The following is a 23,424-nucleotide window of genomic DNA, read 5'->3' on the forward strand; positions in this document are numbered from 1 at the left end:
ACTACATAAGCACTGGCACGGATCAAGCATACAGGGTGTAGTGTTAATGAGGTCAGTCCATAAGAGGGTCATTTAGGAGTCTGGTGACAGTGGGGAAGAAACTGTTTTTGAGTCTGTTCGTGCGTGTTCTCAGACTTCTGTATCTCCTGCCCGATGGAAGAAGTTGGAAGAGTGAGTAAGCCGGGTGGGAGGGATCTTTGATTATGCTGCCCGCTTTCCCCAGGCAGCGGGAGGTGCAGATGGAGTCAATGGATGGGAGGCAGGTTCGTGTGATGGACTGGGCGGTGTTCACGACTCTCTGAAGTTTCTTGCGGTCCTGGGCCAAGCAGTTGCCATACCAGGCTGTGATGCAGCCCGATAGGATGCTTTCTATGGCGCATCTGTAAAAGTTGGTACGGGTTAATGTGGACAGCCGAATTTCCTTTGTTTCCTGAGGAAGTATAGGTGCTGTTGTGCTTTCTTGGTGATAGTGTCGACGTGGGAGGACCAGGACAGATTTTTGGAAATGTGCACCCCTAGGAATTTGAAACTGCTAACCATCTCCACCTTGGCTCCGTTGATGCTGACAGGGGTGTGTACAGTACTTTGCTTCCTGAAGTCAATTACCAGCTCTTTAGTTTTGCTGGCATTGAGGGAGAGATTGTTGTCGCTACACCACTCCACTAGGTTCTCTATCTCCCGCCTGTATTCTGAGTCGTCGTTATTCGAGATCTGGCCCACTATGGTCGTATCGTCAGCAAACTTGTAGATGGAGTTGGAACCAAGTTTTGCCACGCAGTCGTGTGTGTACAGGGAATAGAGTAGGGGGCTAAGTACGCAGCCTTGCGGGGTCCCGGTGTTGAGGACTATTGTGGAGGTGGTGTTGTTGTTCATTCTTACTGATTGTGGTCTGTTGGTCAGAAAATCGAGGATCCAGTTGCAGAGTGGGGAGCCAAGTCCTAGTTTTTGGAGCTTTGATAGGAGTTAGGCTGGGATTATGGTGTTGAAGGCGGAGCTGTAGTCAATAAATAGGAATCTGATGCAGGAGTCCTTGTTTTCGAGATGCTCTAGGGATGAGTGTAGAGCCAGGGAAATGGCGTCTGATGTGGACCGGTTGCAGCGGTATGCGAATTGCAGTGGATCAAGGCATTCTGGGAGTATGGAGGTGATGCGCTTCATGATCAACCTCTCGAAGCACTTCATTACGACTGAAGCCAGGGCCACTGGACGGTCGTCATTGAGGCACGTAGCCTGGTTCTTCTTTGGTACCGGTATGATGGTGGTCTTCTTGAAGCAGGTGGGGACCTCGGAGTGGAGTGGGGACAGGTTAAAGATGTCCGCGAATACCTCTGCCAGCTGGTCCGCGCAGGCTCGGAGTGCACGACCAGGGATCCCGTCCAGGCCCGTCGCCTTCCGAGGGTTCACTTTCAGGAAGGCCAATCTGACTTTGGAAGCTGTGATGGTGAGTATGGGTGAATTATGGGCTGCTGGGGCACTCGCCAGCAGATTGTTGGTTACCAGCTCGAACCGAGCATAGAATGCATTGAGTTCATCGGGGAGGGGTGCGCTGCTGCCAGAGATACTGTTCGACTTCGCTTTGTAGCCCGTTATGTTGTTTAGTCCTTGCCACAACCGCCGAGAGTCTGTCTGTAACAGATGGTAGACACTGTTGCGACTGTGTGTCAGAGGTGGAGGGAGTGAATGTTTGTGGATGGGGTGCCAATCAAGCGGGCTGCTTTGTTCTGGATGGCATTGAGCTTCTGGAGTGGTGTTGGAGCTGCACTCATGACTTGTAGATGGTGGACAGACTTCTGGGGAGTCAGTGAGTTACTCGCTGCAGGGTTCCCAGTCTCTGATCTTCTCTTGTAGCCACAGTATTTATATGGCTAGTCCAGTTCAGTTTCTGATCAATTGTAATCCCCCAGGTTGTTGATAGTGGGGTATTTGGTGATGGTAATGCCATTGAATGCAGAGGTGTGATGGTCAGATTCTCTCTATTTTGCCTGGCACTTGAGGTGCAAACTGAAACCACAATAAAGCTACAGCGCAGAAAGAGACCATTCTGCCCAGCGTTTCTGTGCCGGGCAAAAAAAGAAACTAGCTGCTCATTTTAATCCCATTTTCAGAGAATTTCTACAGTGCAGGAAGCTATTCGACCCATTGAATCTACACCGGCCCTCTGAAAGAGTACCGTACCTAAGCCCAATCCCCTGCCCTTTCATCGTAACCCCACCTAACCTTTAGACACTAAGGGGCAATTTAGCATGGCCAATCCACCTAACATGTACATCTTTGGACTGTGGAAGGAAACCCACACAGACACGGGGAGAATGTACAAACTCCACACATACAGTCACCCAAGGTCGGAATTGAACCTGGGTCCCTGGCGTTGTGAGGCAGCAATGCTAACCACTGTGCCGCCCTGGTCTGTAGCCTTGCAGGTTACAGCACTATCGATGAAGGTTCAAGTACCTTTTAAATGAGTTGAATGTTTCAGCCTCGACCACCAACTTAGACAGTACATTCCAGACACCCACCTCTGGGTGGAAATGTTTTTCCGCATGTCTAATCCTTCTATCAATCACCTTAAATCTATGCCCCGGGTAACAGATCCCTCATAATTTTGTATATCTCAATCAGGTCACCCCTTAGCCTCCTCTGTTCTAAGGAAAACAATCCCAGTATATCCAATCTTTCCTCATAGCTGCAATTTCTAGCCCTAACAACATTCTTGGAAATCTCTTCTGCACTCTCTCCAGAGGAATCAAGTGCTTCCTGTAATGTGGTGACCAGAACTGTACACAAAATTCCAGCTGTGTCCTCACCAGCATTGTATACAGTTCCATCATTACATCCCTGCCTTTGTATTCAATACCTCCCCAATAAAGGTGAGAATTCCATATGCTTTCTTGACCACCTTGTCCACCTGTCCTGCCACATTCAAGCTTCTGTGGACATGCACGCCAGTGTCACTCTCTTCTTCACCCCCTTTCAATATCTTCCCCTTTATTGAGTGTTTCCTTGCTTTGTCTCCCCTCCCCAAATCCATTACCTCACATTTTTCCAGAGTGAATTCCATTTGTCACTTTTCCTCCCATTCAACCAAGCCATTGATATCAGTCTGGAGTCAACAGTTAATCTCTTCACTATCAACTACACGGTTAATTTTTGCGTCATCTGTAATTTCGCCAGTCATGCCTCCCACATTTTAATCTAAATTGTTATATATAGAACAAACAGCAAGAGCCCTAACTCTTGAGTCCTGTGGAAATCTAGAGCCCTGTTTTATCTTGGTCTGTATGCATTTAGATAGCCTGGGGCTCTAGATTAGGCAGCACTGCCCTTTTCCTACATGAGGACATGAGCCCGTAGAGTTTCACCTCCCACTGATTGGACACCATTTTTCCTTCTGAAGCTGATTATCCAGTCCACTCTTGCTAGATTACCTCTCAGCTTTGAAAAATGTGTCTTCCCCAATTTAAGAGCTTTTATTCATGTTCCATCTTTCTCCTTTTCCATACTGATGAAAAAAATCAAACTGCATTATTATCTATAAAATGGTCCCACACTGCTACCTCATCCATTTGCCCAGTTTAATTTGCTAAGATTGGGCTTGTTATGCGCTGGAAAATGCAGTACAGGAATTTTGCACCCTCTGTGCCCTCAGCACTGTTCGTATTTGAATTGATATTAGGGTAGTTGAAGTCCCTAACGATTACTGCAAATTGTCCCGATTTTGACAAAGGCCCCAAATGTTAATGAGAAGGACTCTGCTGGGGCGGCATGGTGGCGCAGTGGTTAGCACTGCTACCTCATGGTGCCGAGGGCATGGGTTTGATCCCGGCCCCGGATTACTGTCCATATGGGTCTCACCCCCACAACCGAAAGATGTGCAGCATAGGTGAAGTGGCCACACTAATTTCCCTATCACTGAGCCCACAGCCTCTCCCTCACTGACCCCACAGCCTCTCCCTCACTGACACACCGCAGTGTGGGCAGCACGGTAGCACAGTTGCATCACAGCTGCAGCGTCCCAGGTTTGATTCCGGGCTTTGGTCACTGTCTGTGCAGAGTCTGCACGTTCTCCTGGTGTCTGCATGGGTTTCCTCCGGGTGCTCCGGTTTCCTCCACAGTCCAAGGATGTGCAGGTAAGGCGGATTGGCTATGCTAAATTGCCCTTACTGTCCAAAAGGTTAGATGGGGTTACGGGGACAGGGTGGAGGTGTGGGCTTAGGTAAGGTGCACTTTACAAGGGCTGGTGCAGACTCGATGGGCCGAATGGCCTCCTTCTGCACTGTAAATTCTATGAATCTATGATTCCCATTCGGAGCTCCTCAGTTAAGGCACGTTGGATTTTTGGAAAATTTTAAACTAATTGCACCAATCTGAACATTCTCTGAAGAACAATCAGGCAAGTGATAATCTTGAATACTTACGAATGTCTCGAAAGTGCAGAATAAGTCTTGCCACCAGACTGAGATATTCTTCCTGTTGGAATACAAAACAAACTGACAGAAACTTAACCTGCATGATGATATCCAATCATTTCTGAACTGATACAAAAATTAGATGCTTTGGAGATTGGCAGTTCTCAAACTAGAAAAGTCACCTGGTCCAGATCGGTGACATCTGAGGTCACTGAGGAAAGGGTGGAAATTGCATTACCTTTGGCCACAATCTGCCAATCCTCCCTGGATATGAGATGGCGCCAGAACTCGAGAGGATTTCAAAAGTTAATCACCTTCTCTAAAAAAAAAAGGGAGGGGCACAATCCTGGGCACCAGAGGCCAATCAGCCTAATATCAGTAGAATCATAGATCATAGAATTTACAGTGCAGAAGGAGGCCATTCGGCCCATCGAGTCTGCACCGGCCCACACAACTTAAGCCCATGGCTCCACCCTATCCCCATAACCCAACCTAACCTTTTGGACACCAAGGGGCAATTTATTATGGCCAATCCACCTAACCTGCACATCCCTGGACCGTGGGAGGAAACCGGAGCACCCAGAGGAAAGTAGCAGGGAAGCTTTCACTGACAATAATCCAGGACAAAAGTAATTGGCATTTAGATAAGTGTGGGCGAACAATTAAACCACATCATGGATTTATTAAGGAAAATCATGGTTTGTTTGTTTTTTAAATCCAATTAAGGGACAATTTAGCGTGGCCAATCCACCTATCGTGCACATTTTTGGGTTGTGAGGGCAAGATCCACACAGACATGGGGAGAATGTGTAAACTCCACATGGACAGTGACTTGGGGCCGGGATCGAACCCAGGTCCTCAGCGCCATGAGGCAGCAGCTCTAACCACTGCGCCACCACGGGCAGATCATGTTTGACTAATTTGATTGTGTTCTACAATGAGGCTAGGGTGGTTAACACAGGGAAGATTAGTTCGCATAATTAGCGTTCACGGGATTAATGAGTCAGTGAAAGCATGGATTTAGAATTGGCTAAAAGAAAAAGGAAGTGGTCAACATGGGGGGGGGGGGGGGTGGCATAGTGGCAACGTCACTCCAGAGACCCAGGGTAATGCTCTGCTGGAAATCTGCTGTCCTTACCTGGTCTGGCCTACATGTGACTCCAGACCCACAGCAATGCGGTTGACTCTTAAATGCTTCAATTACGGATGGGCAACAAATGCAACGCTCACATCCCAAATATACAGGGTTGCTGACTGCAGCTCATTAGTTACAGTACTCAGTGCATGCTATATGGGAGTGCTTTACTCTGCATCTAACCCCATGTTGGAGCTGTCCTGGGAACATAGATGGGTGCTAATCGGAAATAGGAATCTACCTTAGTCCAGATGGAGGACTCCATTTCCCAACAGGCCCGTGCATGCAGTGAGAGAGAAGATGCAGGCTCCGGTTTGAGCTCTTTTTGTTAAACGGCTGAGTGCGCATGCGTAGTCCGAAAACAAGAACCACGGGACTTAGGTTTGGCGTCATAACAAGGGGAGTCTCAGGACCAAGAGGAAGCCTAGGGACGATCCCAGGGAGAGAAACTACCAGTGAAGGAGCCACCAGATCATCGGAGAGGTGAGCCAATGGAACTGGGAATGTTGTGAGGCTTGAGAAGCAGCTCTGGGCAACAAATATGCTGCTGTTGGCAGGCTCCACGTTAGTAAGGGTTTCGCAGAAGCCTGGAGAGCTGAAAAGACAGCATAAGGTTGGTGATTCCGTACCGCAGGCTGTTGGGGCAAAGGTAGCCCTTTGAAGCGGTGGTCTTACTCTTGGTGTGGTCGAAGAACTGGATTTGTGCACGAGTCGATGCTGTAGTGCACACTTGGGATGTAGTCTCAAGAGAAGAGATTAAACAATCAGGAGGTGAGAAATCATTGAGGCAGTCCAAATTATTGTGGTTATTGGAGGGGATTCAGAGGTTAGCTCTTGAAAAGTGAAAACTAGAAAACTTTTGTGAGGGAGACAGAGTTTTAATGACATTGTGTAATTTAGATTATGTATCTGAACCGTGCTGTACCTGTCTAGAAAGTGTTTTATGGAGAAAGTGTAGGGGGATCTTTACTCTGCATCTAACCCTGTGCTGTATTTGTCCTGGGAATATTTGATGGAGACAGTGGAGGGGGAGCTTTACTCCGTTTCCAACCCTGTGCTGTACCTGCCCTGCGAGTGTTTGATGGGACAGTGCAAAGGGAGATTCACTCCATATTTAACCCCGCGCTGTATTTGTCCCAGGAGTGTTTCATGGGGACAGTGTAGGGGAAGCTTGACTCTGTATCTAACCTGTGCTGTACCTGCCCTGCGAGGCTTTGATAGGGACAGTGTAGAGGGATTTTTTAATCTGTATCCAACTCCTGTGGTACCTGCCCTGGGAGGGTTTGATGGGGACAGTGTAGAAGGAGCTTTATTCGGTGTCTAAACTACTGTCTTACCTGTCCTGCGAGTGTTTGATGAGGACAGTGTACAGGGATTTTTACTCTGCACATAAACCATGCTGTATCTGCCCTGAGAGTGTTTGATAGGGACAATGTAGGGGAAGCTTCACTCCGTATTTTCTAACACAGTATGTAGATTGTCCGACCAGATTGGAGGCCATATTGGATTTGCTACTTGGTAATGAACCAGGCCAAGTGATAGATTTGTTAGTGGGGGATCATTTTGGAGATAGTGACCACAATTCTGTGACTTTCACTTTAGTAATGGAGAGGGATAGGTGCGTGCAACAGGGCAAGGTTTACAATTGGGGGAAGGGTAAATACGATGTTGTCAGACAAGAATTGAAGTGCATAAGTTGGGAACATAGGCTGTCAGGGAAGGACACAAGTGAAATGTGGAACTTGTTCAATGAACAGGTACTACGTGTCCTTGATATGTATGTCCCGGTCAGGCAGGGAAGAGATGGTCGAGTGAGGGAACCATGGTTGACAAGAGAGTTTGAATGTCTTGTTAAGAGGAAGAAGGAGACTTGTGTAAGGCTGAGGAAACAAGATTCAGACAGGGCGCTGGAGGGATACAAGATAGCCAGGAGGGAACTGAAGAAAGGGATTAGGAGAGCTAAGAGAGGGCATGAACAATCTTTGGTGGGTAGGATCAAGGAAAACCCCAAGGCCTTTTACACATATGTGAGAAATGTGAGAATGACTAGAGCGAGGTAGGTCCGATCAAGGATAGTAGCGAGAGATTGTGTATTGAGTCTGAAGAGAGAGGTCTTGGACGAGTACTTTTCTTCTGTATTTACAAAAGAGAGGGGCCATACTGTTGGAGAGGACAGTGTGAAACAGACTGGTAAGCTCGAGGAAATACTGGTTAGGAAGGAAGGTGTGTTGGGCATTTTGAAAAACTTGAGGATAGACAAGTCCCCCGGGCCTGACGGGATATATCCAAGGATTCTATGGGAAGCAAGAGATGAAATTGCAGAGCCATTGGCAATGATCTTTTCGTCCTCACTGTCAACAGGGGTGGTACCAGGAGATTGGAGAGTGGCGAATGTCGTGCCCCTGTTCAAAAAAGGGACTAGGGATAACCCTGGGAATTACAGGCCAGTTAGTCTTACTTCGGTGGTAGGCAAAGTAATGGAAAGGGTACTGAGGGATAGGATTTCTGAGCATCTGGAAAGACACTGCTTGATTAGGGATAGTCAGCACGGATTTGTGAGGGGTAGGTCTTGCATTACATGTCTTATTGAATTCTTTGAGGAGGTGACCAAGCATATGGATGAAGGTAAAGCAGTGGATGTAGTGAACATGGATTTTAGTAAGGCATTTGATAAGGTTCCCCATGGTAAGCTTATGCAGAAAGTAAGGAGGCATGGGATAATGGGAAATTTGGCCAGTTGGATAATGAACTGGCTAACCAATAAAAGTCAGAGTGTGGTGGTGGTTGGCAAATATTCAGCCTGGATCCCAGTTACCAGTGGCGTACCGCAGGGATCAGTTCTGGGTCCGCTGCTGTTTGTGATTTTCATTAATGACTTGGATGAGGGAGTTGAAGGGTGGGTCAGTAAATTTGCAGACGATACGAGGATTGGTGGAGTTGTGGATAGTGAGGAGGGCTGTTGTCGGCTGCAAAGAGACATAGATAGGATGCAGAGCTGGGCTGAGAAGTGGCAGATGGAGTTTAACCCTGAAAAGTGTGAGGTTGTCCATTTTGGAAGGACAAATATGAATGCGGAATACAGGGTTAACGGTAGGGTTCTTGGCAATGTGGAGGAGCAGAGAGATCTTGGGGTCTATGTTCATACATCTTTGAAAGTTGCCACTCAAGTGGATAGAGCTGTGAAGAAGGCCTCTGGTGTGCTCGCGTTCATTAGCAGAGGGATTGAATTTAAGAGCCGTGAGGTGATGATGCAGCTGTACAAAACTTTGGTACGGCCACATTTGGAGTAGTGTGCAGTTCTGGTCGCCTCATTTTAGGAAGGATGTGGAAGCTTTGGAAAAGGTGCAAAGGAGATTTACCAGGATGTTGCCTGGAATGGAGAGTAGGTCTTACGAGGAAAGGTTGAGGGTGCTAGGCCTTTTCTCATTAGAACGGAGAAGGGTGAGGGGCGACTTGATAGAGGTTTATAAGATGATCAGGGAAATAGATAGAGTAGACAGTCAGAGACTTTTTCCCCGGGTGGAACAAACCATTACAAGGGGACATAAATTTAAGATGAATGGTGGAAGATATAGGGGGGGGGATGTCAGATGTAGGTTCTTTACCCAGAGTAGTGGGGGCATGGAATGCACTGCCTGTGGAAGTAGTTGAGTCGGAAACATTAGACCTTCAAGCAGCTATTGGATAGGTACATGGATTACAGTAGAATTTATAGTGTAGATTAATTTGTTCTTAAGGGCAGCACGGTAGCATTGTGGATAGCACAATTGCTTCACAGCTCCAGGGTCCCAGGTTCGATTCCGGCTTGGGGCACTGTGCGGAGTCTGTACATCCTCCCAGTGTCTGCGTGGGTTTCCTCCGGGTGCTCGGGTTTCCTCCCACAGTCCAAAGATGTGCAGGTTAGGAGGATTGGCCATGATAAATTGCCCTTAGTGTCCAAAATTGCCCTTAGTGTTGGGTGGGGTTACTGGGTTGTGGGGATAGGGTGGAGGTGTTGACCTTGGGTAGGGTGCTCTTTCCAAGAGCTGGTGCAGACTCGATGGGACGAATGGCCTCCTTCTGCACTGTAAGTTCCATGATAATCTATGATTAATCTAGGACAAAAGTTCGGCACATCGTGGGCCGAAGGGCCTGTTCTGTGCTGTATTTTTCTATGTTCTATGTATCTAAACCCTTGCTGTACTTGTCTTGGGAGTGTCTGATGGGGACAGTGAAGGGGAAGCTTTACTCCATATCTAACCCCATGCTGTACCAGTCCTGGGAGCATTTGATAAGGACAATGTAGAGGGACTTTTACTTCCTATCTAACCCCATGATGTCCCTGTCCTGGGAGCGTTTCATGGAAACAGAGTAGAAGCGGCTTTACACTGTATCTAACCCTGTGCTGTATATGTCCTTGGGAGTGTTTGGCGGGGACAGTGTAGAAGGAGCTTTACTCTGCATCTAACCCTGTGCTGTACCTGTCCTGAGAGTGTTTGATGTGGACAGTGTAGAAGGAGCTTTACTCTGCATCTAACCCTGTGCTGTACCTGTTCTGAGTGTTTAATGTGGACAGTGTAGAAGGAGCTTTACTCTGTATCTAACCCTGTGCTGTACCTGTCCTGAGAGTGTTTAATGTGGACAGTGTAGAAGAAGCTTTACTCTGTATCTAACCCTGTGCGGGACCTGGCTTGGGGATGTTTGATGGGGGGCAGAGAGAGGGAAAGGCAGGAATGAAAAGCTACAAACCATTGGCAGCTCAATCTTTCTCACTACATCCCAAACCGCACATGTCCAACCGATGCCAGCACATTACTGGGTCACCTCACTTACCCTGGTCTTTGCTTTCAGGAAAACATGGTTTTCCATATCTTTGCTCGATTTGGTGATCGGAGTCCCAGCTGACCGCATGGCATCGTCTCTGTAAAGGAAAACGATCATCAGAGTTAACAGGGCTTCCTGCAGCAGCACCCGGGCGGTTCTATGGCATGGGTTGGGATCTTCCCATTATTACCCAGAATCCCATGGTCAACTCTGCATGAATTCACAGAAAGAGAGAATCAGCCAGTAATAAACTGGTACCTAAATAAAACCTTCCGAAGTTCTGTGTTCATCCATCACAAAAAAAATCTTATAAAAGTCTCAACTTCCACTCTGACTGAACAGCTCTTTAGTCAATTATTTCAGAAACTCTTGGTTCAATTAATTCAGGCTCACCATCACCTTCACAAGGGCAACAATGGGATCGGCAACAAACAATTCTAGTGCCACCCGCATCCCAAGAAAGAACATTAATACTGAACACAGCAACCAGCCTCAGACTATTACCCTTGCAGGACCATGTGCATCTGCAGTCGTTAACCCGATTCTCTGCAAGATACTCTGCCAGACAGAGTGATGAAATATGTGCCTGTGCAACACAGGTGCTGATCAGCATTCTTGGGCAGCTATCAGTTTTCATGTTGAGAGTGTAGACGGAGCTGAGCGGATTTTCATGCAGAGTTTGCTCCTCTCAGTTCAGGGACGAAGAAAGCAGGTTTTACCATCAGCAGCAAGTGAACGGTGCTCGCGGTTAGCTTCGCTGAGTTAACGGTGCATGCGGTTAGCTTCGCTGAATGAATAGTGCTCGCGGTTAGTTTCGCTGAGTGAACGGTGCTCGCGGTTAGCTTCGCTGAGTGAACGGTGCTCGCGGTTAGCTTCGCTGAGTGAACGGTGCTCGCGGTTAGCCTGGCTGAACGAACGGTGCTCGCGGTTACCCTCGCTGAGTGAACGGTGCTCGCGGTTAGCTTCGCTGAGTGAACGGTGCTCACGGTTAGCTTCGCTGAGTGAACGGCGCTCGCGGTTAGCTTCGCTGAGTGAACGGTGCTCGCGGTTAGCTTCGCTGAGTGAACGGTGCTCGCGGTTAGCTTCGCTGAGTGAACGGTGCCCGCGGTGAGCTTCGCTGAGTGAACGGTGCTCGCGGTTAGCTTTGCTGAGTGAACGGTGCTCGCGGTTAGCCTCGCTGAATGAGCGGTGCTCGCGGTTAGCCTGGCTGAATGAACGGTGCTCGCGGTTAGCCTGGCTGAATGAACGGTGCTCGCGGTTAGCCTGGCTGAATAAACGGTGCTCGCGGTTAGCCTGGCTGAATGAACGGTGCTCGCGGTTAGCCTGGCTGAAGGAACGGGGCTCGCGGTTAGCCTGGCTGAAGGAACGGGGCTAGCGGTTAGCCTGGCTGAAGGAACGGTGCTCGCGGTTAGCCTGGCTGAAGGAACGGTGCTCGCGGATAGCCTGGCTGAATGAACGGTGCTCGCTGTTAGCCTGTCTGAATGAACGGTGCTCACGATTAGCCTGGCTGAAGGAACGGTGCTCGCGGTTAGCCTGGCTGAAGGAACGGGGCTAGCGGTTAGCCTGGCTGAAGGAACGGTGCTCGCGGATAGCCTGGCTGAATGAACGGTGCTCGCTGTTAGCCTGTCTGAATGAACGGTGCTCACGATTAGCCTGGCTGAAGGAACGGGGCTCGCGGTTAGCCTGGCTGAAGGAACGGGGCTAGCGGTTAGCCTGGCTGAAGGAACGGTGCTCGCGGATAGCCTGGCTGAATGAACGGTGCTCGCTGTTAGCCTGTCTGAATGAACGGTGCTCACGATTAGCCTGGCTGAAGGAACGGTGCTCGCGGTTAGCTTGGCTGAATGAACCGTGCTCGCGGTTAGCCTGGCTGAGTGAACAGTGCCCGCGGTTAGCCTGGCTGAATGAACAGTGCTCGCGGTTAGCCTGGCTGAATGAACGGTGCTCACGGTTAGCCTGGCTGAAGGAACGGTGCTCGCGGTTAGCTTCGCTGAGTGAACGGTGCTCGCGGTTAGCTTCGCTGAGTGAATGGTGCTCGCGGTTAGCTTCGCTGAATGAACGGTGCTCGCGGATATCCTGGCTGAATGAACGGTGCTCGCGGATAGCCTGGCTGAATGAACGGTGCTCGCTGTTAGCCTGTCTGAATGAACGGTGCTCACGATTAGCCTGGCTGAAGGAACGGTGCTCGCGGTTAGCTTGGCTGAATGAACCGTGCTCGCGGTTAGCCTGGCTGAGTGAACAGTGCCCGCGGTTAGCCTGGCTGAATGAACCGTGCTCGCGGTTAGCCTGGCTGAGTGAACAGTGCCGCGGTTAGCCTGGCTGAATGAACAGTGCTCGCGGTTAGCCTGGCTGAATGAACGGTGCTCACGGTTAGCCTGGCTGAAGGAACGGTGCTCGCGGTTAGCTTCGCTGAGTGAATGGTGCTCGCGGTTGCCCTGGCTAAGTGAACGGTGCTCGCAGTTAGCCTCGCTGAATGAACGGTGCTCGAGATTAGCCTGGCTGAATGAACGGTGCTCGCGGTTAGCCTGGCTGAATGAACGGTGCTCGCGGTTAGCCTGGCTGAATGAACGGTGCTCGCGGTTAGCCTGGCTGAATGAACGGTGCTCGCGGTTAGCCTGGCTGAATGAACGGTGCTCGCGGTTAGCCTGGCTGAAGGAACGGTGCTCGTGGTTAGCTTCGCTGAATGAACAGTGCTTGCGGTTAGCCTGGCTGAATGAACGGTGCGCACGGTTAGCCTGGCTGAATGAACGGTGCTCGCGGTTAGATTGGCTGAATGAACAGTGCTCGCGGTTAACCTGGCTGAGTGAACGGTGCTCGCGGTTAGCCTGGCTGAGTGAACGGTGCTCGCGGTTAGCCTCGCTGAATGAACGGTGCTCGTGGTTAGCCTGGCTGAATGAACGGTGCTCGCGGTTAGCCTGGCTGAATGAACGGTGCTCGCGGTTAGCCTGGCTGAATAAACGGTGCTCGCGGTTAGCCTGGCTGAAGGAACGGTGCTCGCGGTTAGCCTGGCTGAAGGAACGGTGCTCGCGGTTAGCCTGGCTGAAGGAACGGTGCTCGCGGTTAGCTTGGCTGAATGAACGGTGCTCGCGGTTAGCCTGGCTGAAGGAACGGGGCTCGCGGTTAGCCTGGCTGACGGAAAGGGGCTAGCGGTTAGCCTGGCTGAATGAACGGTGCTCGCGGATAGCCTGGCTGAGTGAACAGTGCCCGCGGTTAGCCTGGCTGAATGAACAGTGCTCGCGGTTAGCCTGGCTGAATGAACGGTGCTCGCGGTTAGCCTGGCTGAAGGAACGGTGCTCGCGGTTAGCCTGGCTGAAGGAACGGTGCTCACGGTTAGCCTGGCTGAAGGAACGGTGCTCGCGGTTAGCTTGGCTGAATTAACGGTGCTCGCGGTTAGCCTGGCTGAAGGAACGGGGCTCGCGGTTAGCCTGGCTGAAGGAACGGGGCGTGCGGTTAGCCTGGCTGAATGAACGGTGCTCGCGGATAGCCTGGCTGAATGAACGGTGCTCACGATTAGCCTGGCTGAAGGAACGGTGCTCGCGGTTAGCTTGGCTGAATGAACCGTGCTCGCGGTTAGCCTGGCTGAGTGAACAGTGCCCGCGGTTAGCCTGGCTGAATGAACCGTGCTCGCGGTTAGCCTGGCTGAGTGAACAGTGCCCGCGGTTAGCCTGGCTGAATGAACAGTGCTCGCGGTTAGCCTGGCTGAATGAACGGTGCTCACGGTTAGCCTGGCTGAAGGAACGGTGCTCGCGGTTAGCTTCGCTGAGTGAACGGTGCTCGCGGTTAGCTTCGCTGAGTGAATGGTGCTCGCGGTTGCCCTGGCTAAGTGAACGGTGCTCGCGGTTAGCCTCGCTGAATGAACGGTGCTCGAGATTAGCCTGGCTGAATGAACGGTGCTCGAGATTAGCCTGGCTGAATGAACGGTGCTCGCGGTTAGCCTGGCTGAAGGAACGGTGCTCGTGGTTAGCTTCGCTGAATGAACAGTGCTTGCGGTTAGCCTGGCTGAATGAACGGTGCGCACGGTTAGCCTGGCTGAATGAACGGTGCTCGCGGTTAGATTGGCTGAATGAACAGTGCTCGCGGTTAGCCTGGCTGAGTGAACGGTGCTCGCGGTTAGCCTGGCTGAGTGAACGGTGCTCGCGGTTAGCCTCGCTGAATGAACGGTGCTCGTGGTTAGCCTGGCTGAATGGACGGTGCTCGCGGTTAGCCTGGCTGAATGAACGGTGCTCGCGGTTAGCCTGGCTGAATAAACGGTGCTCGTGGTTAGCCTGGCTGAAGGAACGGTGCTCGCGGTTAGCCTGGCTGAAGGAACGGTGCTCGCGGTTAGCCTGGCTGAAGGAACGGTGCTCGCGGTTAGCTTGGCTGAATGAACGGTGCTCGCGGTTAGCCTGGCTGAAGGAACGGGGCTCGCGGTTAGCCTGGCTGAAGGAACGGGGCTAGCGGTTAGCCTGGCTGAACGAACGGTGCTCGCGGATAGCCTGGCTGAGTGAACAGTGCCCGCGGTTAGCCTGGCTGAATGAACGGTGCTCGCGGTTAGCCTGGCTGAATGAACGGTGCTCGCGGTTAGCCTGGCTGAATGAACCGTGCTCGCGGTTAGCCTGGCTGAAGGGACGGTGCTCGCGGTTAGCCTGGCTGAAGGGACGGTGCTCACGGTTAGCCTGGCTGAAGGAACGGTGCTCGCGGTTAGCTTGGCTGAATGAACGGTGCTCGCGGTTAGCCTGGCTGAAGGAACGGGGCTCGCGGTTAGCCTGGCTGAAGGAACGGGGCTCGCGGTTAGCCTGGCTGAAGGAACGGGGCTAGCGGTTAGCCTGGCTGAAGGAACGGGGCTAGCGGTTAGCCTGGCTGAAGGAACGGGGCTCGCGGATAGCCTGGCTGAATGAACGGTGCTCGCTGCTGGCCTGTCTGAATGAACGGTGCTCACGATTAGCCTGGCTGAAGGAACGGTGCTCGCGGTTAGCTTGGCTGAATGAACCGTGCTCGCGGTTAGCCTGGCTGAGTGAACAGTGCCCGCGGTTAGCCTGGCTGAATGAACAGTGCTCGCGGTTAGCCTGGCTGAAGGAACGGTGCTCGCTGTTAGCCTGGCTGAATGAACGGTGCTCGCAGTTAGCCTGGCTGAATGAACAATGCCCGCAGTTAGCCTGGCTGAATGAACGGTGCTCGCGGTTAGTCTGGCTGAAGGAACGGTGCTCACGATTAGCCTGGCTGAGTGAACAGTGCTCGCGGTTAGCCTGGATGAACGAACAGCACTCGCAGTTAGCCTAGCTGAAAGAACAGTGCTCGCGGTTAGCCTGGATGAACGAACAGCGCTCGTGGTTAGCCTGGCTGAAGGAACTGTGCTCGCGGTTAGTCTGGCTGAATGAACAGTGCTCGCAGTTAGCCTGGCTGAATGAACAGTGCTCGCGGTTAGCCTGGCTAAATGAACAGTGCTCGCGGTTAGCTGGCTGAATGAACGGTGCTCGCTGTTAGCCTGTCTGAATAAACGGTGCTCACGGTTAGCTGGCTGAATAAACGGTGCTCACGGTTAGCCTGGCTGAAGGAACGGTGCTCGCGGTGAGCTTGGCTGAATGAACGGTGCTCGCGGTTAGCCTGGCTGAAGGAACGGGGCTCGCGGTTAGCCTGGCTGAAGGAACGGGGCTAGCGGTTAGCCTGGCTGAAGGAACGGGGCTAGCGGTTAGCCTGGCTGAAGGAACGGGGCTCGCGGATAGCCTGGCTGAATGAACGGTGCTCGCTGCTGGCCTGTCTGAATGAACGGTGCTCACGATTAGCCTGGCTGAAGGAACGGTGCTCGCGGTTAGCTTGGCTGAATGAACCGTGCTCGCGGTTAGCCTGGCTGAGTGAACAGTGCCCGCGGTTAGCCTGGCTGAATGAACAGTGCTCGCGGTTAGCCTGGCTGAAGGAACGGTGCTCGCTGTTAGCCTGGCTGAATGAACGGTGCTCGCAGTTAGCCTGGCTGAATGAACAATGCCCGCAGTTAGCCTGGCTGAATGAACCGTGCTCGCGGTTAGTCTGGCTGAAGGAACGGTGCTCGCGCTTAGCCTGGCTGAAGGAACGGTGCTCGTGGTTAGCTTCGCTGAATGAACAGTGCTTGCGGTTAGCCTGGCTGAATTAACGGTGCGCACGGTTAGCCTGGCTGAATGAACGGTGCTCGCGGTTAGCCTGCTGAATGAACGGTGCTCGCGGTTAGCCTGGCTGAAGAAACGGTGCTCGCGGTTAGCCTGGCTGAAGGAACGGTGCTCGCGGTTAGCCTGGCTGAAGGAACGGTGCTCGCGGTTAGCTTGGCTGAATGAACGGTGCTCGCGGTTAGCCTGGCTGAAGGAACGGGGCTCGCGGATAGCCTGGCTGAATGAACGGTGCTCGCGGATAGCCTGGCTGAGTGAACAGTGCCCGCGGTTAGCCTGGCTGAATGAACAGTGCTCGCGGTTAGCCTGGCTGAATGAACGGTGCTCGCGGTTAGCCTGGCTGAAGGAACGGTGCTCGCGGTTAGCCTGGCTGAAGGAACGGTGCTCACGGTTAGCCTGGCTGAAGGAACGGTGCTCGCGGTTAGCTTGGCTGAATGAACGGTGCTCGCGGTTAGCCTGGCTGAAGGAACGGGGCTCGCGGTTAGCCTGGCTGAAGGAACGGGGCTCGCGGTTAGCCTGGCTGAAGGAACGGGGCTCGCGGTTAGCCTGGCTGAAGGAACGGGGCGAGCGGTTAGCCTGGCTGAAGGAACGGGGCGAGCGGTTAGCCTGGCTGAAGGAACGGGGCTCGCGATTAGCCTGGCTGAAGGAACGGTGCTCGCGGTTAGCTTGGCTGAATGAACCGTGCTCGCGGTTAGCCTGGCTGAGTGAACAGTGCCCGCGGTTAGCCTGGCTGAATGAACAGTGCTCGCGGTTAGCCTGGCTGAAGGAACGGTGCTCGCTGTTAGCCTGGCTGAATGAACGGTGCTCGCAGTTAGCCTGGCTGAATGAACAATGCCCACGATTAGCCTGGCTGAGTGAACAGTGCTCGCGGTTAGCCTGGATGAACGAACAGCGCTCGCGGTTAGCCTGGATGAACGAACAGCGCTCGTGGTTAGCCTGGCTGAAGGAACTGTGCTCGCGGTTAGTCTGGCTGAATGAACAGTGCTCGCGGTTAGCCTGGCTAAATGAACAGCGCTCGCGGTTAGCTGGCTGAATAAACGGTGCTCACGGTTAGCCTGGCTGAAGGAACGGTGCTCGCGGTTAGCCTGGCTGAAGGAAAGGGGCTCGCGGTTAGCCTGGCTGAAGGAACGGGGCTCGCGGTTAGCCTGGCTGAAGGAACGGGGCTCGCGGTTAGCCTGGCTGAAGGAACGGGGCTCGCGGTTAGCCTGGCTGAAGGAACGGGGCTAGCGGTTAGCCTGGCTGAAGGAACGGGGCTCGCGGATAGCCTGGCTGAAGGAAAGGGGCTCGCTGCTGGCCTGTCTGAATGAACGGTGCTCACGATTAGCCTGGCTGAAGGAACGGTGCTCGCTGTTAGCCTGGCTGAATGAACGGTGCTCGCAGTTAGCCTGGCTGAATGAACAATGCCCGCAGTTAGCCTGGCTGAATGAACCGTGCTCGCGGTTAGTCTGGCTGAAGGAACGGTGCTCACGATTAGCCTGGCTGAGTGAACAGTGCTCGCGGTTAGCCTGGATGAACGAACAGCGCTCGCCGTTAGCCTAGCTGAAAGAACAGTGCTCGCGGTTAGCTTGGCTGAATGAACCGTGCTCGCGGTTAGCCTGGCTGAGTGAACAGTGCCCGCGGTTAGCCTGGCTGAATGAACAGTGCTCGCGGTTAGCTGGCTGAATGAACGGTGCTTGCGGTTAGCCTGTCTGAATAAACGGTGCTCACGGTTAGCTGGCTGAATAAACGGTGCTCACGGTTAGCCTGGCTGAAGGAACGGTGCTCGCGGTTAGCCTGGCTGAATGAACGGTGCTCACGGTTAGCCTGGCTGAATGAACGGTGCTCACGGTTAGCCTGGCTGAAGGAACGGTGCTCGCGGTTAGCCTGGCTGAAGGAACGGTGCTCGCGGTTAGCCTGGCTGAATGAACAATGCCCGCAGTTAGCCTGGCTGAATGAACCGTGCTCGCGGTTAGTCTGGCTGAAGGAACGGTGCTCACGATTAGCCTGGCTGAGTGAACAGTGCTCGCGGTTAGCCTGGATGAACGAACAGCGCTCGCCGTTAGCCTAGCTGAAAGAACAGTGCTCGCGGTTAGCCTGGATGAACGAACAGCGCTCGTGGTTAGCCTGGCTGAAGGAACTGTGCTCGCGGTTAGTCTGGCTGAATGAACAGTGCTCGCAGTTAGCCTGGCTGAATGAACAGTGCTCGCGGTTAGCCTGGCTAAATGAACAGTGCTCGCGGTTAGCTGGCTGAATGAACGGTGCTCGCGGTTAGCCTGTCTGAATAAACGGTGCTCACGGTTAGCTGGCTGAATAAACGGTGCTCACGGTTAGCCTGGCTGAAGGAACGGTGCTCGCGGTTAGCCTGGCTGAATGAACGGTGCTCACGGTTAGCCTGGCTGAAGGAACGGTGCTCGCGGTTAGCCTGGCTGAATGAACGGTGCTCACGGTTAGCCTGGCTGAAGCAACTGTGCTCGCGGTTAGCCTGGCTGAAGCAACGGTGCTCGCGGTTAGCCTGGCTGAAGCAACGGTGCTCGCGGTTAGCCTGGCTGAAGCAACGGTGCTCGCGGTTAGCCTGGCTGAAGCAACGGTGCTCGCGGTTAGCCTGGCTGAAGCAACGGTGCTCGCGGTTAGCCTGGCTGAAGCAACGGTGCTCGCGGTTAGCCTGGCTGAAGCAACGGTGCTCGCGGTTAGCCTGGCTGAAGCAACGGTGCTCGCGGTTAGCCTGGCTGAAGCAACGGTGCTCGCGGTTAGCCTGGCTGAAGCAACGGTGCTCGCGGTTAGTCTGGCTGAAGGAACGGTGCTCACGATTAGCCTGGCTGAGTGAACAGTGCTCGCGGTTAGCCTGGATGAACGAACAGCGCTCGCAGTTAGCCTAGCTGAAGGAACAGTGCTCGCGGTTAGCCTGGATGAACGAACAGCGCTCGCGGTTAGCCTGGCTGAAGGAACTGTGCTCGCGGTTAGCCTGGCTGAATGAACAGTGCTCGCGGTTAGCCTGGCTGAATGAACGGTGCTCGCGGTTAGCTGGCTGAATGAACGGTGCTCGCGGTCAGCCTGTCTGAATAAACGGTGCTCATAGTTAGCTGGCTGAATAAACGGTGCTCGCGGTTAGCCTGGCTGAATGAACGGTGCTCACGGTTAGCCTGGATGAAGGAACGGTGCTCGCGGTTAGCCTGGCTGAATGAACGGTGCTCGCGGTTAGTCTGGCTGAATGAACAGTGCTCGCAGTTAGCCTGGCTGAATGAACAGTGCTCGCGGTTAGCCTGGCTAAATGAACAGTGCTCGCGGTTAGCTGGCTGAATGAACGGTGCTCGCGGTTAGCCTGTCTGAATAAACGGTGCTCACGGTTAGCTGGCTGAATAAACGGTGCTCACGGTTAGCCTGGCTGAAGGAACGGTGCTCGCGGTTAGCCTGGCTGAATGAACGGTGCTCACGGTTAGCCTGGCTGAAGGAACGGTGCTCGCGGTTAGCCTGGCTGAATGAACGGTGCTCACGGTTAGCCTGGCTGAAGCAACTGTGCTCGCGGTTAGCCTGGCTGAAGCAACGGTGCTCGCGGTTAGCCTGGCTGAAGCAACGGTGCTCGCGGTTAGCCTGGCTGAAGCAACGGTGCTCGCGGTTAGCCTGGCTGAAGCAACGGTGCTCGCGGTTAGCCTGGCTGAAGCAACGGTGCTCGCGGTTAGCCTGGCTGAAGCAACGGTGCTCGCGGTTAGTCTGGCTGAAGCAACGGTGCTCGCGGTTAGCCTGGCTGAAGCAACGGTGCTCGCGGTTAGCCTGGCTGAAGCAACGGTGCTCGCGGTTAGTCTGGCTGAAGGAACGGTGCTCACGATTAGCCTGGCTGAGTGAACAGTGCTCGCGGTTAGCCTGGATGAACGAACAGCGCTCGCAGTTAGCCTAGCTGAAAGAACAGTGCTCGCGGTTAGCCTGGATGAACGAACAGCGCTCGCGGTTAGCCTGGCTGAAGGAACTGTGCTCGCGGTTAGCTGGCTGAATGAACGGTGCTCGCGGTCAGCCTGTCTGAATAAACGGTGCTCATAGTTAGCTGGCTGAATAAACGGTGCTCGCGGTTAGCCTGGCTGAATGAACGGTGCTCACGGTTCGCCTGGCTGAATGAACGGTGCTCGCGGTTAGCCTGGCTGAAGCAACGGTGCTCGCGGTTAGCCTGGCTGAATGAACGGTGCTCAGGGTTAGCCTGGCTGAAGGAACGGTGCTCGCGGTTAGCCTGGCTGAATGAACGGTGCTCACGGTTAGCCTGGCTGAAGGAACGGTGCTCGCGGTTCGCCTGGCTGAATGAACGGTGCTCGCGGTTAGCCTGGCTGAAGCAACGGTGCTCGCGGTTAGCCTGGCTGAATAAACGGTGCTCGCGGTTAGCCTGGCTGAAGGAACGGTGCTCGCGGTTAGCCTGGCTGAAGGAACGGTGCTCGCGGTTAGCCTGGCTGAAGGAACGGTGCTCGCGGTTAGCCTGGCTGAAGGAACGGTGCTCGCGGTTAGCTTGGCTGAATGAACGGTGCTCGCGGTTAGCCTGGCTGAAGGAACGGGGCTCGCGGTTAGCCTGGCTGACGGAAAGGGGCTAGCGGTTAGCCTGGCTGAATGAACGGTGCTCGCGGATAGCCTGGCTGAGTGAACAGTGCCCGCGGTTAGCCTGGCTGAATGAACAGTGCTCGCGGTTAGCCTGGCTGAATGAACGGTGCTCGCGGTTAGCCTGGCTGAAGGAACGGTGCTCGCGGTTAGCCTGGCTGAAGGAACGGTGCTCACGGTTAGCCTGGCTGAAGGAACGGTGCTCGCGGTTAGCTTGGCTGAATTAACGGTGCTCGCGGTTAGCCTGGCTGAAGGAACGGGGCTCGCGGTTAGCCTGGCTGAAGGAACGGGGCGTGCGGTTAGCCTGGCTGAATGAACGGTGCTCGCGGATAGCCTGGCTGAATGAACGGTGCTCACGATTAGCCTGGCTGAAGGAACGGTGCTCGCGGTTAGCTTGGCTGAATGAACCGTGCTCGCGGTTAGCCTGGCTGAGTGAACAGTGCCCGCGGTTAGCCTGGCTGAATGAACCGTGCTCGCGGTTAGCCTGGCTGAGTGAACAGTGCCCGCGGTTAGCCTGGCTGAATGAACAGTGCTCGCGGTTAGCCTGGCTGAATGAACGGTGCTCACGGTTAGCCTGGCTGAATGAACGGTGCTCACGGTTAGCCTGGCTGAAGGAACGGTGCTCGCGGTTAGCTTCGCTGAGTGAACGGTGCTCGCGGTTAGCTTCGCTGAGTGAATGGTGCTCGCGGTTGCCCTGGCTAAGTGAACGGTGCTCGCGGTTAGCCTCGCTGAATGAACGGTGCTCGAGATTAGCCTGGCTGAATGCACGGTGCTCGAGATTAGCCTGGCTGAATGAACGGTGCTCGCGGTTAGCCTGGCTGAAGGAACGGTGCTCGTGGTTAGCTTCGCTGAATGAACGGTGCTTGCGGTTAGCCTGGCTGAATGAACGGTGCGCACGGTTAGCCTGGCTGAATGAACGGTGCTCGCGGTTAGATTGGCTGAATGAACAGTGCTCGCGGTTAGCCTGGCTGAGTGAACGGTGCTCGCGGTTAGCCTGGCTGAGTGAACGGTGCTCGCGGTTAGCCTCGCTGAATGAACGGTGCTCGTGGTTAGCCTGGCTGAATGGACGGTGCTCGCGGTTAGCCTGGCTGAATGAACGGTGCTCGCGGTTAGCCTGGCTGAATAAACGGTGCTCGTGGTTAGCCTGGCTGAAGGAACGGTGCTCGCGGTTAGCCTGGCTGAAGGAACGGTGCTCGCGGTTAGCCTGGCTGAAGGAACGGTGCTCGCGGTTAGCTTGGCTGAATGAACGGTGCTCGCGGTTAGCCTGGCTGAAGGAACGGGGCTCGCGGTTAGCCTGGCTGAAGGAACGGTGCTCGCGGATAGCCTGGCTGAGTGAACAGTGCCCGCGGTTAGCCTGGCTGAATGAACGGTGCTCGCGGTTAGCCTGGCTGAATGAACGGTGCTCGCGGTTAGCCTGGCTGAATGAACGGTGCTCGCGGTTAGCCTGGCTGAAGGGACGGTGCTCGCGGTTAGCCTGGCTGAAGGGACGGTGCTCACGGTTAGCCTGGCTGAAGGAACGGTGCTCGCGGTTAGCTTGGCTGAATGAACGGTGCTCGCGGTTAGCCTGGCTGAAGGAACGGGGCTCGCGGTTAGCCTGGCTGAAGGAACGGGGCTCGCGGTTAGCCTGGCTGAAGGAACGGGGCTAGCGGTTAGCCTGGCTGAAGGAACGGGGCTAGCGGTTAGCCTGGCTGAAGGAACGGGGCTCGCGGATAGCCTGGCTGAATGAACGGTGCTCGCTGCTGGCCTGTCTGAATGAACGGTGCTCACGATTAGCCTGGCTGAAGGAACGGTGCTCGCGGTTAGCTTGGCTGAATGAACCGTGCTCGCGGTTAGCCTGGCTGAGTGAACAGTGCCCGCGGTTAGCCTGGCTGAATGAACAGTGCTCGCGGTTAGCCTGGCTGAAGGAACGGTGCTCGCTGTTAGCCTGGCTGAATGAACGGTGCTCGCAGTTAGCCTGGCTGAATGAACAATGCCCGCAGTTAGCCTGGCTGAATGAACGGTGCTCGCGGTTAGTCTGGCTGAAGGAACGGTGCTCACGATTAGCCTGGCTGAGTGAACAGTGCTCGCGGTTAGCCTGGATGAACGAACAGCACTCGCAGTTAGCCTAGCTGAAAGAACAGTGCTCGCGGTTAGCCTGGATGAACGAACAGCGCTCGTGGTTAGCCTGGCTGAAGGAACTGTGCTCGCGGTTAGTCTGGCTGAATGAACAGTGCTCGCAGTTAGCCTGGCTGAATGAACAGTGCTCGCGGTTAGCTGGCTGAATGAACGGTGCTCGCGGTTAGCCTGTCTGAATAAACGGTGCTCACGGTTAGCTGGCTGAATAAACGGTGCTCACGGTTAGCCTGGCTGAAGGAACGGTGCTCGCGGTTAGCCTGGCTGAATGAACGGTGCTCACGGTTAGCCTGGCTGAAGGAAC

General features: G+C 53.8%; 1 protein-coding gene across 5 annotated transcripts in view; it reads right to left on the reverse strand.

Moving 5' to 3' along the window:
- Nucleotides 1-23,424, reverse strand: part of med15 (mediator complex subunit 15) — a 226,421-nt gene that overhangs the window by 174,834 nt on the left and 28,163 nt on the right. For all 5 annotated transcript variants that reach the window (XM_072499563.1, XM_072499583.1, XM_072499591.1 and 2 more), the window contains exons 2-3: nucleotides 10,354-10,441; nucleotides 4,416-4,467 (exon numbers count right to left, since the gene is read on the reverse strand). In XM_072499563.1, coding sequence (XP_072355664.1) covers nucleotides 4,416-4,467; nucleotides 10,354-10,441 — 140 coding nt within the window. The remainder of the gene's footprint in view (nucleotides 1-4,415; nucleotides 4,468-10,353; nucleotides 10,442-23,424) is intronic.

This window comes from Scyliorhinus torazame, chromosome 1 (assembly GCF_047496885.1).
Source record: "Scyliorhinus torazame isolate Kashiwa2021f chromosome 1, sScyTor2.1, whole genome shotgun sequence".
NCBI classification, from domain to species: Eukaryota; Metazoa; Chordata; class Chondrichthyes; order Carcharhiniformes; family Scyliorhinidae; genus Scyliorhinus; species Scyliorhinus torazame.